Below are 16,782 nucleotides of genomic sequence, written 5' to 3'. Positions count from 1 at the left end.
GGGAAAAACCCCTTTGGAAACATTTACACAACACAGCTGCTGCTGGGTTTTTTTTTTTTTTTTTTTTTTGGCAGGGTCAGGTCTAGGTTTGTTAAGACTGCAGAATGTTATGAATAAAACCAATAAGTTTAAGTCTGATCTGAAATTTCTTTGGTACTATTTCTAAATTGTGGTGATACATGACAATGTTTTGCTGTGAAAACCACAATCTCCAAAATTTTAATGAACTACAGAAGAAAAACAAAACATTTTTAGCTTTTTGACACCAAATACTTTGATAATGGGTTTTTCAATAGTTGCTTTAGCTTAAGAAATTGAATAAATTCTCAGCCCAAGGAGGAACATATTGTCCTTTAGTTTATCCATAAAACTGAAAATGACCCTATAAGGACATACAATAGCTGATTTTCACAGAAAAGGGACTTGTATAATATAATTAAGATGCACTCTGACAATGGTGGAATGTAACTTAATACTATTGGTAGTAGTAGTCTAGGTACCTCAAGTTCTTTACATGAGTACTTCCATTAAAATCCATTTTCTGGACTACACTACATTTCAGAAGGAAATATTCTACTTTTTCGCTCCACTACACAAATCTGACAGAGGTCAAATGACACTAGGGGACACTGGATACTTTGCAGATTTTATTCAAAGCTAAAATACAAGAAAAGCCTTTTTATACTGTTTCAAATTAAACTATCCAAAAGTATATAAAGCCACTGAAATTAGTTGAGCCTCAACCAGATATAACATTTGTGTCTGTTATGTATTAATGCATCTGTAACATAAATCAAACGCTATTTGATTTTTCTGCATAATGACTAATTTTCATTTGGATATTTTAAGTATATTTCACTGATCATACTTGCATATTGTTATTTAGGATTCTGAATAATGGACTTTTTACTGTGTAGTAATACCTTAACTAAGGGATCTGAATACTAGACGATATTCAGCGATGCAGCTATATAATCAACACACAATAACTCCCCAGCCCAGTGGTGGAAGAAGTACTTATTTGAGTAAAAGTATCTAAGTATTAGCAGCAAAACATATTTAAAATAAAAGTACTCATTATGCAGAATGGCACAATTAACAAAAATGTATGATATTATTGGATTGTAATTACTGATTATTTTTGTATTGATCTGTTTCTGAAAGGTTATAAAATACATGTACAAAATGTAGTGAAGTCAAAGTATGAAGTAGCACAAAATAAACACAGAAGTAAAGTACAGCTATCTAAAAACTGTTCAGGGGGCTACTTGAGTAAATGCAGATTTAGTTACTTTCCACCCCAGCCTATACAGTATTTCTGCCTGCAGTGTGTGACTGAGTAAAAATGAAGTTGCTGTGGGACGGAATTTGTTATATTTTATTTGATCAATTTAGACTGAGTTTCAGTAAGACTACAAAGAATAACAGTTAATCGTTACAGTAAAAGCAAATATATGTCCCTGCAGGCAACAAACTGACAGTGTGGGAGCTGAAAGTGGCTGTATCCCACACTGGGCCTGCCTGGTATCCTTGTTGTGGTGTGTGTGGCCACAGTGTAACCTACAGGGCCGAATAGTAAACATGATACAGAAACTTACTTAATGTCTTCCCACACTTCCGGGCCATAATTCCTTAAAACGAGGAGCTCCAAGGCGTGATTCACAAAACCATACTGTGAATTTATGGAAAACATGAGCGATGTGAATATTAGTTCATGCAAAGACGCAATTATCCTGACATATACAGGAATCAGAGCGACACTTGCGTGTTTTTACACAGCACATGCAAATCGTGTGCTTGAAATTATTCAACATGCAATTTGCGTACACCTGTTAATATACAGCTATTATAATCATGGAAAATATCGTAGAACCGCTACGTAGTAACAGGAAATGTCACATACACCGCGTCACGCAACAGACGGTCTATTTTACCAATTTTAAAGCATAATTCAAATCCCTCTGTTACATACCATGATGACCGGTGGTCTTCTTTTTCCTTATTTTAAGCAAAAGGCGTTGAATATGACAGAATAGTCACCGTTCGGTACAGATGTTGAGTATCCCTCTGCTCATCCCCCTTTTCTCATCTAGTAACTGACAGCTAATCTGTCCAATAGCAGGTCAGAGAGGGTCTTGCGTAAGCCATCCCTGGCCAATGAGAATGAAGCTAGCGTTGTCCAACTGATGCTGGTGAAGCTGGAAATCTCCGCAGATTGATACACAGTTTCTGGTATTTAACAACATGCTATGAACTTTACAAATAATGTTATCTGCTCAGGCTACTATAACACAAACAACCACAAGATCTCCTCTGAAATGCAGTCAAGGCAGATATTTTCAAAAAGGTTATGCGGCAAATTGGTCATGTTTCAAAAATATAGGCTATCTTGTTTGGACGAAGTAGCCTACAATAAAAAAGCAATAGGCCTACCACAGTGTGAAACTACTTTTCTAAGTACTAAGCAGTGAAAATCTTAAAAGTACATAAGTATTACTTAAAGTATCAAAAGTGTTCAATATGCATTATTATTGCATTAACACTTTAAATAGTAATTAGTGTTGTAGCAGGTCAAAGGGAGCAAAATACAGCTGCTGCCACTGCATCATATTTATTTTGTAAGTTGATCATTTGTTTTTGTTGTTTATGTAAAATCTTAACTGCCAAAGTAACCAGCAACTACTACCACATGGTTGTACACAGTACATTAAAAATTTCAATATTTTGCTATGTAAAATTCAACATTGTACATACATGTGTAGTTATATCATTAGAGTAAATATTTTGGCACCAATGCATATCCTGTCCTTTAACCGTTTGCCTCAATAACCTAATTCAGCATAGCAGGTCTTTTATATTACAGAAAACTAGTTTTTTAACACTGTAGAGTCAACTACTTAGGTCAGTAATTGTTTATTGCGCTTTCATTGCATTACAATAATAATAATAAGCACATCATTATAAGTGATAATAAAACATTCACTGTATTCTTGTGCTGTATTCCCTCTGAGAAAGGAGTGCTATGAAACCCATGTAATAAATAGAGTGTAAATGTGTACAGTGGAAAAAAGTAAAAATACATGGCATATATTAGGAAAATGGGATTGCTTTATGTCTAAAACGAACATTTAAGTTACACATTATAAATGTACAGTACATATTAAGCTGAAACTACATACCTCTGGAAGAAACTACAAACATGAAAATTCATGTTGAACCATATCTAAAGGAAATACACAGTGAAATTAACTAAAAATGCTTGAAACTATTCAAGAATCTCTATCAGCTGTGATCCTGTCTGTATAGTTACCATAAGGCACCTGAATCTGCTCTGCATTGCTTTATTTGGTCCTAAATCTTGGAATAAAGGTCATATTTGCTTCAGGTTTAAATATTATTTGTCATGAAAATCTCTCTAATAAAACATCCAAAGCAAATTTAATCTTAATCTTGATTTCTTCTTCCCAACAGGCAAAGGTATTTTAGCAGATACTTAGTCTGGACAGATGTGAATGAACCAGAAAAATATTTACAAAAATAATCCTGATAATAGAAACCACTCTGTTTTACAACATCACATCGAGGATCTACATCCAGAATGTATTTCGGTATCATACTGTATTTACACTATGCAAGATCTGAATTCACTGCAAACCTGCAAAGCAAAAACAGCTACAGTTTATGCACTTTTGACCACTTTTCATCTTTCACTGACTGCAGTGGAACATAAAGCAACTTTTTATATCATATCAATTTGCAGAGATGACTCATTCTGGAAGAAAAATTAGGGAAATGAGTGTTTCTTTCCACTACAACTGCACAAATGGATAATTGTACAGAGACTAGACTCATGTTTGACAGCAAACTGACATCTCTATAATTAAGCAGCTGCAATAGTTTGACTAATAGACAATGTCATCAATATCTAAACAACCTAGACCAAAATATACAAGGTGTTTGCACTGTGTTCACTAAATTTGCTTATGTTACTTCATATGTAATGTTTTTCAAGCTCTGCAGCAGCTTGGCTTTGTTTCAGAGTCAGATTTGAAGTTTTGAAGATGCCTCCAAAAAGTAACAAACACCAGGGATGTCTTTTGGGAAGTTGGCCGGAAGCTCCTGCCTGCTCCTGGGAACGAAGACAAACTCTGGGCAATCCCTCAGCAATCTGGGACAAAGGGCACCAAAATAAAGCATGAGTCATTTGACAGAGAACAAACACAGTACTCCCCTAAATCCTAGTTTCCTGTGTAGAGCGCTTGTATAATCTCTCAGCAACAACCACTTCTAGAAACAAACGATACCATATAGTATTGGCCGATTTAAATCTATCAGCTCGTTATTTAAAGTGCTTGACATTTTCTCATTTTTTTTTAACCTTTCCGTCAGATAGAAAGTAATTCTTACTCTATAATAATGGCAAAACGGCAATAATTGCTTAAATAAATTTACCTGTAGGTTGTGGGGCTGATGTTGATTTTTCGTGGTTGGCTGCAGGATTCGAACTTATTAGCCAATGTGACATTATTTCCAAATAGGCAGTAGCGTGGCATCTTCACTCCAACTACACCCGCCAGTACTGAGCCAGAGTGGAGGCCAATACGCATCTGGAAAAAAACAGTCTTCTGCTGAGTTTTATTTTTGGAGCGTATTAAAGACTTACACTAAATATGAGCATATTGTGGGTTGTGGTGTCACATTTGCTCAGACACCTGCAAATTAATGTTGTTTAATAAAACTGATACATTTAAAGGATAACTCACCTTTTTTTTTTTTTTACTGTCAACAAATCCCTTGAAAAGTTGCACATCAACAATAAACAGATTTTTCAAACTATTCCATATCAACATTGTCCTGCTGCTGTAAATACTAGTGCACAAATTCCTCACCTGAAAATAGTCTCTCAATATACATAATTTACACATTTAAAGGGATCCTATTGAGTTTTCGACTATTAGTGATGCTATGGGAGAGATCTGGAAGGGGATTGGGGCCACAGTAAAACATTTTAAGTTCTGAATTTGTTTTCTCAGAATTCTGACTCATGGTGAATAAGGAGTATCTCAGTGACTTTTAAAAAGTCAGAACTTAAATAAAATGTTTACAGTGGCCCTAATCCTCTTCCATAGACAGTTAATAATGAACATAGCAAGCTTTATTTCTACAACAGCAATCATCATCATTGCCTTTTTAAATTGAAACTTCAAATGAAAACTTGTACAAAATCATGGTGAATAAGGAGTATCTCAGTAATCAGTGCTTGACCCTCACCTGTATTGGTTCTCCAGTTGGTGTCATAACGTCGTCTGAGAGTTCCATCATTTTTAAAGCCATGAGCGCGATTTGGACAGCATGAGTCTCACTCTCCTTGTGTAAACCACCAGCTACACAATATGCATCACCAATGGTTTCCACCTATAGTAAACACAGCAGCTGATCAATAAAATGATTTCTAATGTAGAAGCTAAGGCAGAATCATACATTTAAACTGTAGTGTGCCATGAAGACAATGAACCTTGACCAGATGAAAAATGTGAATCTGACTTGCTCTTCATCTTGCAGTACAAGACAAGAGGGCAAGAAACAGAGAGTAATAAAACTTAAATTGTAATAGTACTTGATCCCTGACCAGATTAAAAGTGTTCTTCTTCTTCTTTCTACATGTAAATCTGGACTGGAGAGCACTCAGCGGTGACATGGCAGAGATGAAGTGAAACTATTTTTAGGCTCATACATGCGGAGTGGAAACTGGGTCTTGAAGGAACCTCTGACTTCCTAGTGTTTTATGAGATATTTGTCAAACATGCTGCTCTTTCTGTTTTGCTTCCATGACACTTTGATTACATTATCCAACCTCCCTGTAGATTAACAGCCTCTGGCAGGCACTACAGTAGTCTGTTGAGTTACAGTCGCAGTCTGTCAGTCATTTCAAACTTGTAAAGCAAATGTGTTCAAGGTTTTCTTAAAATTTTCAAATCTGTAAAGGCACTGGATGAACATTATTTGACCTTATGCTAGCAGCTGATATCCTTAATTATATACTTGGTGTCAAAGGAAAGAAAAGGGCACCCCTTTGAACAGTTTTTAATAAATGTTTATCTTATCCAATGTTGTCTAGATTGAAAAATTTTACTTTTTTAGGCAAAACAAAGACCTAAATAAGTTAACATAAAATTTCTCCTCATAGTAATGATTATGAAACATTTTGGAGGATAAAACTAATAGAACACATAACTGAGCCCTTAAATTGATAAATAAGATCTCAACTGTTGTGATTAAATAATCAGGCCACAGCTTTGTTCTTGAGTAAATCTGATCATCAATATACGCATTTGTCTAAACTACACACATTCAAGTAGAAAATTATATGTAAAAGAACAACAATTCAATTTAAATGCAAATAAATACTCTCACTTTCTTTTAAACTGTTTTTCTAATTCAGTGTTGTTCCATGGGGGTGCCTGGGGCTCAGGGGTTTGAGCGGGTTGTCTCCTAACCGGTTTCCGGTTCGATTCCCAACTCAAGTGTCGAAGTGTTCTTGAGCAAGCCACTGAACCCCCAGTTGCTCCTGGTGATATCACTGGGGTGTGAATATGTGAATGCTTGAGAGCGTGAATGGGCAAATAGTGTGAAAACACACTGAGTGGCCTGGAAAGCACAGAAAAATGCTCTACATTTATCAGACCATTTACCATTTACTATGTCATTCACACAGATTGGTCAATTAACCTACCTTATAAACATCAAGCTCTCCACACTGGTGGTCAAACCTGGTGTACAACTCATTGAGCATGGTGATCACTTGCATCGGGGTGCAGAGGGAGCAAACAGCCGTGAAGCCCACAATATCAGAGAAGAGCATTGTAATGCTGTCAAACTTCTTGGCCTGCACCGTCTGGCCCTGCCACAGCTGCTGTGCCACAGTGCCAGGGAAGATGGAGAAGAGGAGGTCCACTGTCTTCTTCTTTTCCTCCTCCAGAGCCTGGTGGGCATGCTCCAAAGCTGCCTTGGCCTTCCCCAGACGCTTTTTCAAACCATCCTGGGCTTTGGCCTGTTCACCAACCAGCACTACATCACGCAGTGCATTATGAATAGGGATATCAGACAGGTAGAGGCCACGGCCTGTTAGCTCCTCCAGCTTGTCCACACATGGTGAGCCCAGGAATAAGATGGCGTTGGACTCAGAAACATAGATCATCTGACCTTTAAGGTCCATGAGCTGAAAGAAAAAAATCAGCTCATGAGAAAAGTTCATTTCCCACAACCAGACATAAAAATGTGTGTGTGGGAGAGGGGGGGGTACGGGCAGCACAGCTCTAAGGATGTCACTGTCAGTTATTTGATCTGCTGGTTAGTCCACAGCTTTGGTCCAGACTGAAATATCTCACAATTAATGGACGGATTGTCTTAATGTTTGGTACAGACATCCATTGTTACCAGATGATGGAACTTTAGGTATAGGGAAAATTACATCTAGAGTAGTAGTATAGGGATACACAGTATTAGCTGTGTAAATAATTAATATTGAATGTGTCACTTCTTTGGACATCTCACTCATGTTTGCACATTGTTGACTTGTCAGCTGAGTAATAACATCATCAGCCTCTGATGGAAAAGACTGAGAACCTTGCTTTCGGTCAACCTTTTACTGATTTTCACCTATTTTAATTGGACTCTGCTACAATTAAAAGTACAACTACTACTGGAGGACTAGTGTTAGAGTAAATGGAAGCATCTCTGACTGAATGACATTAGTCATAGTGACATGTTTACTCATAGGTGCTTTTTTTTCTCGTCATTGCTACCTATTGCTGTGTACCCTTACATAATTAGCACAAGCATGGCTGTGCCTTTGATGGATAAAGTGGTTTGACATTTGCTTCTGATCTCCACTGGGGGTATAATGTTGATCTCTACCTCAGGCCAAGTACACCACTAAAAAAGCTTGACTGCTAATTAACAACCTGAACATTTTTCTCTACATCTTACTCAATTTAATATCAAGGCAATGACTAGAAAACCTTTCCCCCCTTCATTGGTCATTAAGGTCACTTTCAAGTTAACAGTATACCTCACAGCTATCTCAACATACCTTCCCTGTGTTATCTGTAGCAGAGACTTCATTCTTGATCCGAATGATAAACTGTGTGTTTAGCATGGTCAGAATACCCTGAAAGGTGCATTTGATCTGGGGGGACACGATAGAGAAGTGCTCTTGGAAGGTACCAGGCCGCCTCAGTCCGTCCTTCCTGGTCAGCCTCTTCCTCAGCCCATGACCTATTTGAACCAGAACCAAGTCCTGGTCTAAAATCAGATGGAAAGGGAAGATGGTGGAGAAGAGAGAGGTAGGAAGGGTCCCAGCTGAAGTAGCCCGCAGCGGACTGGGGCTCAGATTTTTAGCATCCTTAACAACAACTGTGTACAGAAGACTGGGCTGTGGGCTGGACTGCAAAATGCTGTCTTTAGCACAGGGTGGATCCATCAACACATCCACACTGGTGTGATACAGCAGGCGGGCAGCGGCTTTGATGACTCCAGGAAAAAAGAGCTCAGTGGTTTGGTGGGGGTTGAAGAAATAGACAGTGAGCAGACCCGGATCCTTGTCTAAGCACAGCACTGATGGTTCATTTACACAATCCTTTCTGTCCGGGTTTGGCAGCATGTTGCTCTGTTTCAATAAGACATTGAAGCTGTTGAGGAAGTCGTGAAGAGCACCCCCCACCACCCTCAGAATCTGTCCGTCCTCCTCATAACACATGTTGAAGAGTTCCTCACCAAGAGAAACTTTCAGACCTTCCATCGGGATTGCTGTCAGATACATGAGGGGAAGCAAGTGAAGATGTGAAACTCGCAGAATTTTAAAACAGAAATGACATTTTATTATTTCAACTTTAGATCTGTCCTAACCTGTTTTGGTAGAGAAAATGTTCATCATTTCCATTAAATGCTCCGGTTCATTGCTGCAATGCTGATAGTCTGTGCAGCAAATCATTGGACTGGAAAGACAGCAAATATCCATCACTCATAAAGTAGCGGTCGACAGACCATACTTTAACTGTTTAGTCACTGAAATACGTCCGACTACAGCTGCAACCACCTACTATTTTCATTATCAGTTCATCTCCCAAATATTTTTTCATCCATTAAGAGTTTTTTCAGAAAAGCATTTCTTGCTTGCAGACAGAGGGCCAAAGTGATAGTACAGGGCTGTAATTTACAGTAACAGTAGTGGTAATTGTGGCCGTCTATAGAAGGAGCAATGTTGTTGTTAATGATGTCTCGTTGGAAGATATATTTAAAAACACACAAACACATACGTTACCTTTCAGAGTCTCTAGTGTGATCTGATAGTCGCATCATTCGTTGGAGGGCAGTATGCAGCCTTTGAAACTGTATGACAAAGTGCTGATCAAGTTAAAGGCCACCCTCTGACAACATTTATAACCAGCGTTAACATAAAGAAAGCAGGGTTAGGCTACCATATCTCTGTCTCGAGTGATTAAATACGCACGACATGCGACATAAGCCTATACAGCTGCAGAGTCAAATAAATGTCATTTGTTTATTATTTATCATCTATGTAAACTATGGTCGCTGCATGCAATGAATACTAATAAATGTATTATTTTTTTACTCACCTCGGGACATGCCAATTTTCGGATGCTGTCTCCAAGTGTATGCAGGTTAACTTTGGCTCTGCTTGTCTTCTGTCGAGGTGGCTCCTCACCTATTTTCCCATGCACGTCCTTAGAAATAGGCAATCCATCCGCCGCGTCAGTAGAGCACTCTTCAAAGTCTCCGAGCTCATTATTTTTGGCGCTGCTGGAGAATGGACACTCTCCGGATATCTTCAGTTCTTTCAGCTTCGCGCAGAACATCTTCCCCGATGTATTCTCCTGTCTCGCCTCTTATCTAATTTCGGAGGGAGACAGTCCTGGTCGAGCAGCTGCGATATTTGGAAGAAATTCCATCATCTGGTGTGCGCATCCATAATACCTTTCCTCCTCGCTACCTGCTGATTCAAATGATCAGCACCAAAGCCAGACACCACATACAATATTCACTGAGAACTGCACTGGCAAATGATGGCAGGGAACTATCATTACCAAAAGCCAATGAGAAACTGGGGAAAGAAGAGCACGTAGGCCAACCCACGGGCAAGTGTGCCTGGTGTAGCTAAACAACCTATCAGCAATGAGAAATTATTTCCAGGCGACTCCTCGCAAGCAATGGACTTTATTTAAATTTAGATCAGCCTTTGGACTGGGTCCCATCATATGAAACTGCTCTCCCGATAGGTCAATAATTATATTTCTATTATGTCCATATAGCGCATACGTACCTGTGGTGCACAATGCTGTGTCTGTCGCCTTTATGGTGTTATTGATTTTCCACTACATTCCAATAGAATTCGAATTGTTAGCTATTTTTAGCCCATTTGACCAGAAGGTATTGTTTTAATCATATTTATGCTTTATCTCTCTCTCTGTCTGTCTGTTGCTCTCTCTCTGGTTCTCTCCCTCTCTCTCTTTTCAACACACACACACACACTTGCACACAAATACCTAAATTAGGCTGCAACTTCCCTCCGGTAAGCTACTGCCCTCATGGAATACCAAAAAACTGACGTTGTCTGGAATAGACAAGATTATAAATGGCAAGGTTGCCTGATCATCTAATGTTTTGAAAAAGTAAGGAACAAATAAGAGGCCCCGAATATGTCTGTAGTCCCCTGCAGGTCCAGCTCATTCAGTCAGTCTTGCTTTGCTATTTGTTATCTTTCCTGGCTCCTGATAAATATGAAATATAAACACTCCTAATCCACAACATATATTTACTATTTATCATCATTGTAATATCATTGTTGTTTTGTGGAGCTGCATCTAAGTATTGTTTCAATGGCAATTTGTTGAATACTTTATTGACAGGTCAGGAAATATTTTGGAACCCAAGGTGATGTCTTCAGATTGCGTGTTTTGTCCAAATGGTAGTTCTAAACCCAACTATATTAAATTCGCTATTATATGTGGCAAAGAAAAGCAGCAAAACCTTACACTGTAGGAGCAAGAACCAGGAAATGTTTGGCTACTAGCAAAAACAAGTGAACATTCAACCAAACTAATGGCATTTGAACTGAACTGTAGATAAGCAGCAGGTTTTGAAAAAATTAAAGAGACAATATCTTGAGTTCTGTGTTTTCAAGAACTGTCAGTTCATTCGGGTTTTCTTTTATTCTGTTTGTTCAACTGTCTTTTCAGACCCAACCATTCCCACCTGCTCTGCACTAACCTCAGCTTGTCCCACCACAGGCACCTGATTCCCCCATGATCACCTGTTCCCCATTCCCTCTTTATCTTTCACTTTCCACTTGCACTCTGCCAGATTGTCTATTGTTCCATCTCCACTTTCCAGCCTTTCTGTAGTCACCTTTTTGCTTGCCAGGTTTCATTTTTTGCCTCATTGCCTTAAATTCCCAGCTGTTATGGACCACTGCTAGTCTGATGACATCACCTCATGCGAGCCATTACCTGCTATTGCCAGCATTACCTCATGATGAGCAATAAACAAACAAAATCATTGCTCCTACAGTGTTATGAAAATGAGATGCTAAATAGATGAAGTAATCTTTTAATTGAATAACTGATTATTATTGATTATTACCCATAAATGTTCTGTCAATATACTAATCAATTAACTATTCATTTTAGCGCTTGTTTTGCAAACCTCCTGCCATCTTGTCCCAAGTCATTTCCTGTCAGTTGCCATATGGTCTCCTTTGCATGGCATCAAAACATATGTGCATATTTACTAGTATTTTATTAACAATATGGTAATATTACTTACAGCTGTGTCTCATAAGTCTGTGCAGCATGGCTTTTGTGTTTGCCACACTAAAATGTATCACTGAGTTTTCTCCATGTGCAACAAAAAGTAAACACTGCACTATGATAACATTTGGTTGCAAACAGTATGAGTTTAAGTACAAACTGAAATGAATCAGATTTGCTTTACTATATAAGACTGTTCAGGAAATGGTTCAGTGGTGATTAGTGATAATTTATACAATTCATGTCAAAAATAGATTTTATCAACCACTATGAGGTTACAGCACTGCTTGTTAGCCTTGTTTGGTCTGGAAAGACAATTTCACTGTCTAACATAATAAACTGGTTTCATTGTTTAAATAATGATCAGCTTTCTCACATGAGTTTTCTCATTTCTCACAGGGTACCTCTGAACCAGCATGCTGCCTAGAGTATATTGGCTGTCTTTCAGCAAAGGCCCAGGATGTAACTATCATATAAAAAGAATACATTTATAGGTAAGAGATTAAACAGAGAGCTCCCTTTTCAGGTTTAGGACCACCAGTGCTATTCAACTATTGTTTTCTCTATTTTAAAGTATTTGTATATGTTATTTTATCTGTGACACATTTATAGTGAATTATGCTAAATCTTGTTTGAATTAAAATGCTAAATTAGTTTAGGCTGATGGATTTTTCAGAATTTTATAATAGCCTTAATGCAAATATTTTGTAAAAATCTTGGACAATGCACCATGAATCATTTGTCACATGACCAACTGAATCCAAAGATAAACACTGGGAGCGTTCATATAGTGCATGTGTATGTCTAATGTGAGTTTACATACTGCCTGCCACAGATTTAGTCCCTGCACACACACTTCTGAAGATCCTGATACTTTGTTTGTGATACACAGAGAAATAACTAATCTCGTCACAAATCTATCCCAGCACACTAGATCCACAGGAACTTAACAGTCATTAGCTCAGTTACAATGTACTGTATATACTTTAGCTGCACTCAGTTTATCAAGGAGAAATATTTGGGGCACAGATTGAAACATTCAGGCGCATAAAACCATTTAATAGATGCTTAGAGAAAGTCTTCTTGGGTAATGTTGCATTCATGTACTCTAGTGGCTTTTAAAGTGGATCTTTTGAGCACTGTGGGTCAAACTTGGTCACCCGAACCAATGAGTGTGTCAGATAAACTAGCTGTTATTAATAACTGTTATTTCAACAAAATGTTATTCAGTTGAAGGTACGTGCAGCCATTTCATCAGAAAGGTCATAGGTGGCAGCACTACTAGCCAACCATGTAAGTGTGTTTATTTAACTTTTTTCTGACTGTCTTTTGTTCAGAGGGTTGATTTTGAATGCTTATATGACACAGACCATCTCAGCTCCATTTCCAGTAATCCTAACAAATCTTTGATAATTTTATCCAGACGCAATGTTAGAACAAAACATCACTGACCTAAAGCTGACCTAATTTTCAGCTTTACTTTATTTAAGTTTGCTGTAAGGGCTGAGAATAGTTTTGACACATTAAGCTGTAAATGTCCTGTAATGTGATTTTTTTCTTTTTCAGGTCCTTTAATTTGCTGATAAAAAACAAAGTAAATGCAAACCATTAGCTGATGCAACCTCTGATGATGCTTGCTGAGTGTTAAGAGGTTCAGTAATGATGTGTTATAAGCGGTCATAGAAATCATACAACTACATACAGCAGCCTAAAATATCTATAATCCTGTGTCCACCCATCCGGCCTGGCCTGTGTTTGCATGTAATAGCCTGAAGCAAATAGGCAATACAACCAAAGCCAGGTTTCACTATTTTGCTCATTATTTATTGTGGCTATTTCAAGTTCCCTATAATTTATCCCTGATGAAAAAAGAAACTAAATATAAAACCCAAATAAATAGCTGAACAATAAAATAAATAAATAAAAATACAAGAATGACACCTGTTTTCTAGTGTTGAATAGGATGGTGACATGGGCACTGATGCTGGCATAATTAGATATTGTATGCTTCACTAAAGCTGAACAAACGTAACACTGTACAAACAGCACTACTACATCAGAACTTACATTACACTCATTAGCAGTGAGCAGTATGACTGACTGTCACAATAGCACCTATAGTACATTTTATTTAATTATTCTGCCCCAAATGTACTTAACATTCTGCTGTGGTGTTGTAAATCCATAGACTGACTTTATGTAATTTTAATTTAATTAAGATGAGTGGGATACATTTTAGTTGCAATAACACAGAGGAGGGAAGACCAATGTGACTCTAAATATATAATAACTCACAGAAGTTATTATTCAACCCTTTATTAAGACCTGTCAGTCAGCCTGACAGTGTAGCGAGGACTAATCTTGTGTTTTCAGTTTAATAATAGGGTTAGATTTTTAATAATATCAGTTTAATTGTGCTTTTATGATTCCATGTTTATGCTACTTCTATGTTGAAATATGTAGGCCTACTGTGTGATGCACAAGACTTAGGTTAATCAGTTTGTGTGTGTATCACATGATTCCACTGAAGTCTTACTCCATTGTCAGTAATACAATATTCATTTCTCAGTGTAGCAGCCAGAGTAAGATCACTTTTCACCCTTGTCTCATGCCCCTGGCATAATGAAAACACTGTAATGTTCTATGTAGTGTTTTTTTAAAATATGCCACATTTAAAGTTTGACTTTAGCCTAATTACAGTGTGTTGAGAGAGGATGATACAGACTTTTGAATATTTTTTATATATTGTACAAGCTGAGGCTGATTATGTCCGGAATTTTGTTCTACGCCGCTGACAAGGGTTCACAATCAGGCATGCTTCACTGCAAAAGGTGAAAAACATAAAAATTTTGATTTGAAGCAGTTTCTAAAATTACAAGTTACATTGAATGCAACATCAGTGGGCGGGGTCAGTGTGGTCCAATAGAACGTAGCGGACAGAGACACGTTAAATATTTCCTGCAACAGACATGTCGGCCGCCAGTGCTTAGACAGCAGCTGGTAGATAAGTGGTTTATATTACTGGACCGAACTCCACAATGGTAAGTTTATTGAATAGTTACCTAAACGAAGCTGTTTGGATTAATATTATCCTTTAACTTGCTTTTGGCTAGCAGATAACTGGCAGAGGCTGCTCAAATCCTCAGTAGTAGTCAATTAGCCCATAAAATGTTATGGGTGAACGTAAGTTAATAAATTGTCAACATGTTCTCTGACCTATTACTAACTTGTCTCGTTATTCCAGGTTCTTGTTAACTCACATCCCTCCTCCACTGACACCATTCTTCGTGTCAAAGGACCGCTGGAGTTCAAGTTTCAGTTGAATAGCACAGATGGTACTGTATGTTCATGGACTTTGTCTTGCTTTTTAACCACACCGATCTTTATTTAAACGTAGATTTTTCCCATCAGCAGTTTATTTGTACTGCCATGTTTTTATTTATGTCGACTTGAGGGTTAATTTCATTGCTAATGTCTTCTTGGATGCTGTAACAACTCAGTTATTACATGGGAGGAAATAAACAGTGCTGGAAGTTTTAAAATCCTGCACAGCAAAAATACTGAAAACAAAAGTTTACTAAAATAAACATAAGTATTACCAGCAAAATGTACTTAAGCTGTCAAAGTAAAACAATTTGTTTAGTCTTTGTGACTGATATCTGATTTTGTCAGACATAACACCACACAGTGCACAGTTATATGGAGATTAATTTTTGACCTTATATTAACATCACTATATTGTCCTGTTGTGAAATGCTGAAGGTCTAATGTTGTCTGTCTGTCTGCCGTCTGTGAGCATTGCTGATGCATGAGGTGATCTCAAGAACGTTTGAGACCCTTCGCTCCCAGGTGAAATCTGAATCCTGTGTCCTCACCATCTGTGACAGTCCTGTTGTTATTTGGCCAAACAAAGATGTTACCATAACACCTGAAGAAATTACTCCAAACACGCTGTGCGAAGATGTACATCAGTGGATACAGTAAGTCAATTAAGTCTTTTGTTGCTTATGTGGATTACCCTGTCATTTTTGATTAGCTGAATAGTAATTAAGAGTTTCATTTACCTCAGGACAGATGAACAGGAGAGCTCTGGCAAGAAATCTGGAAGAAAGAAAAGCAAAAAAAGTTCAGCAGTGGTAAGCTCATCTTTAATATGGATGTGGGAATGCTGAGATAGAAATAGTAATTTTTGCAATACATGTCTTGGTAGGAGATTATAAATGCTGCACATTGCTGACTTTTTTGCTTTTTCTCATGTTTACAACTAGATACTGTATCTATTGCCATAATTTAGCAGTTTTCCACACTGCAGATAGACTATAACTTAGGATATTTGACGCTGCCTTATAATCTCTATGTTTTGCCATTATGCTTGTCATTTAGAATGTCATAAATCTTCACGTGATGATGGAGGTGTCAAAGCCAGGCCCTCTCTCAGCTCCCATCTTGAGCAGAACAGTCCAGAAGTCACACTTCCTGTCTGCGACTCTTCCCATGGACTGTGTTGTCAGTACCAGCTGCAGCGACACGATCAGAAAGTATGCTTTATCTTTGATTAACCTGAATTTAAATTACTGATCAGTTCAGCCTGTCGCTGTTAATAAGCATGTCATGGACTCAGCACCAGCCACCACCATAAATAGTAGTCCTCAGTAAACCTCCGGTAAATTCACTTTCCCTTAATTGCATCCATGTTTCCCTCACTTGCATCTTTTCCTTGTATATTAGTCCCTCCCATGTAATATACAAGGAAAAGATGCGAGAGAGGAATTGAGAAAACAGGCTTTGAGAAACATGAGACGCCCTTCTGGGTCAAGTGAAGATCGAGAAACAAGGATCAAATAAGAGAACTGAAGTCTCTCATTATGAAACATTTTTGTAATGGTGTTGCAGTGCCTGTGAGAGGCTGGTGGAGGCACTAACTCGTCAGCTGTGTGAGATGGAGAAAGTGACC

At 38.0% G+C, this 16,782-nt stretch overlaps 3 protein-coding genes across 3 annotated transcripts in view; 1 reads left to right on the top strand and 2 right to left on the bottom strand.

Moving 5' to 3' along the window:
• Positions 1-2,075, bottom strand: part of gucy1b1 (guanylate cyclase 1 soluble subunit beta 1) — a 19,815-nt gene extending 17,740 nt beyond the window's left edge. The window contains exons 1-2 of the mRNA XM_020602120.1: positions 1,973-2,075; positions 1,599-1,672 (exon numbers count right to left, since the gene is read on the bottom strand). Coding sequence (XP_020457776.1) covers positions 1,599-1,672; positions 1,973-1,975 — 77 coding nt within the window. The 5' untranslated portion in view covers positions 1,976-2,075. The remainder of the gene's footprint in view (positions 1-1,598; positions 1,673-1,972) is intronic.
• An 839-nt stretch (positions 2,076-2,914) lies between these two features.
• On the bottom strand, positions 2,915-10,246 carry gucy1a1 (guanylate cyclase 1 soluble subunit alpha 1). Its single transcript, XM_020602200.1, has 8 exons — positions 9,639-10,246; positions 9,323-9,390; positions 8,908-8,996; positions 8,093-8,808; positions 6,734-7,219; positions 5,272-5,415; positions 4,453-4,607; positions 2,915-4,168 (listed from the first exon to the last, which is right to left on the bottom strand). The coding sequence occupies exons 1-8, from the start codon at positions 9,876-9,878 to the stop codon at positions 4,042-4,044; spliced, it is 2,025 nt and encodes a 674-aa protein (XP_020457856.1). The 5' UTR covers positions 9,879-10,246; the 3' UTR covers positions 2,915-4,041.
• A 4,517-nt stretch (positions 10,247-14,763) lies between these two features.
• ufsp2 (ufm1-specific peptidase 2) overlaps positions 14,764-16,782 on the top strand; it is a 4,550-nt gene continuing 2,531 nt past the window's right edge. The window contains exons 1-6 of the mRNA XM_020602023.1: positions 14,764-14,869; positions 15,073-15,163; positions 15,625-15,808; positions 15,898-15,964; positions 16,212-16,366; positions 16,722-16,776. Coding sequence (XP_020457679.1) covers positions 14,867-14,869; positions 15,073-15,163; positions 15,625-15,808; positions 15,898-15,964; positions 16,212-16,366; positions 16,722-16,776 — 555 coding nt within the window. The 5' untranslated portion in view covers positions 14,764-14,866. The remainder of the gene's footprint in view (positions 14,870-15,072; positions 15,164-15,624; positions 15,809-15,897; positions 15,965-16,211; positions 16,367-16,721; positions 16,777-16,782) is intronic.

This window comes from Monopterus albus, unplaced genomic scaffold, assembly GCF_001952655.1.
Source record: "Monopterus albus unplaced genomic scaffold, M_albus_1.0 scaffold54.1, whole genome shotgun sequence".
NCBI classification, from domain to species: Eukaryota; Metazoa; Chordata; class Actinopteri; order Synbranchiformes; family Synbranchidae; genus Monopterus; species Monopterus albus.
This window is presented reverse-complemented; position numbering and strand designations above follow the sequence as displayed.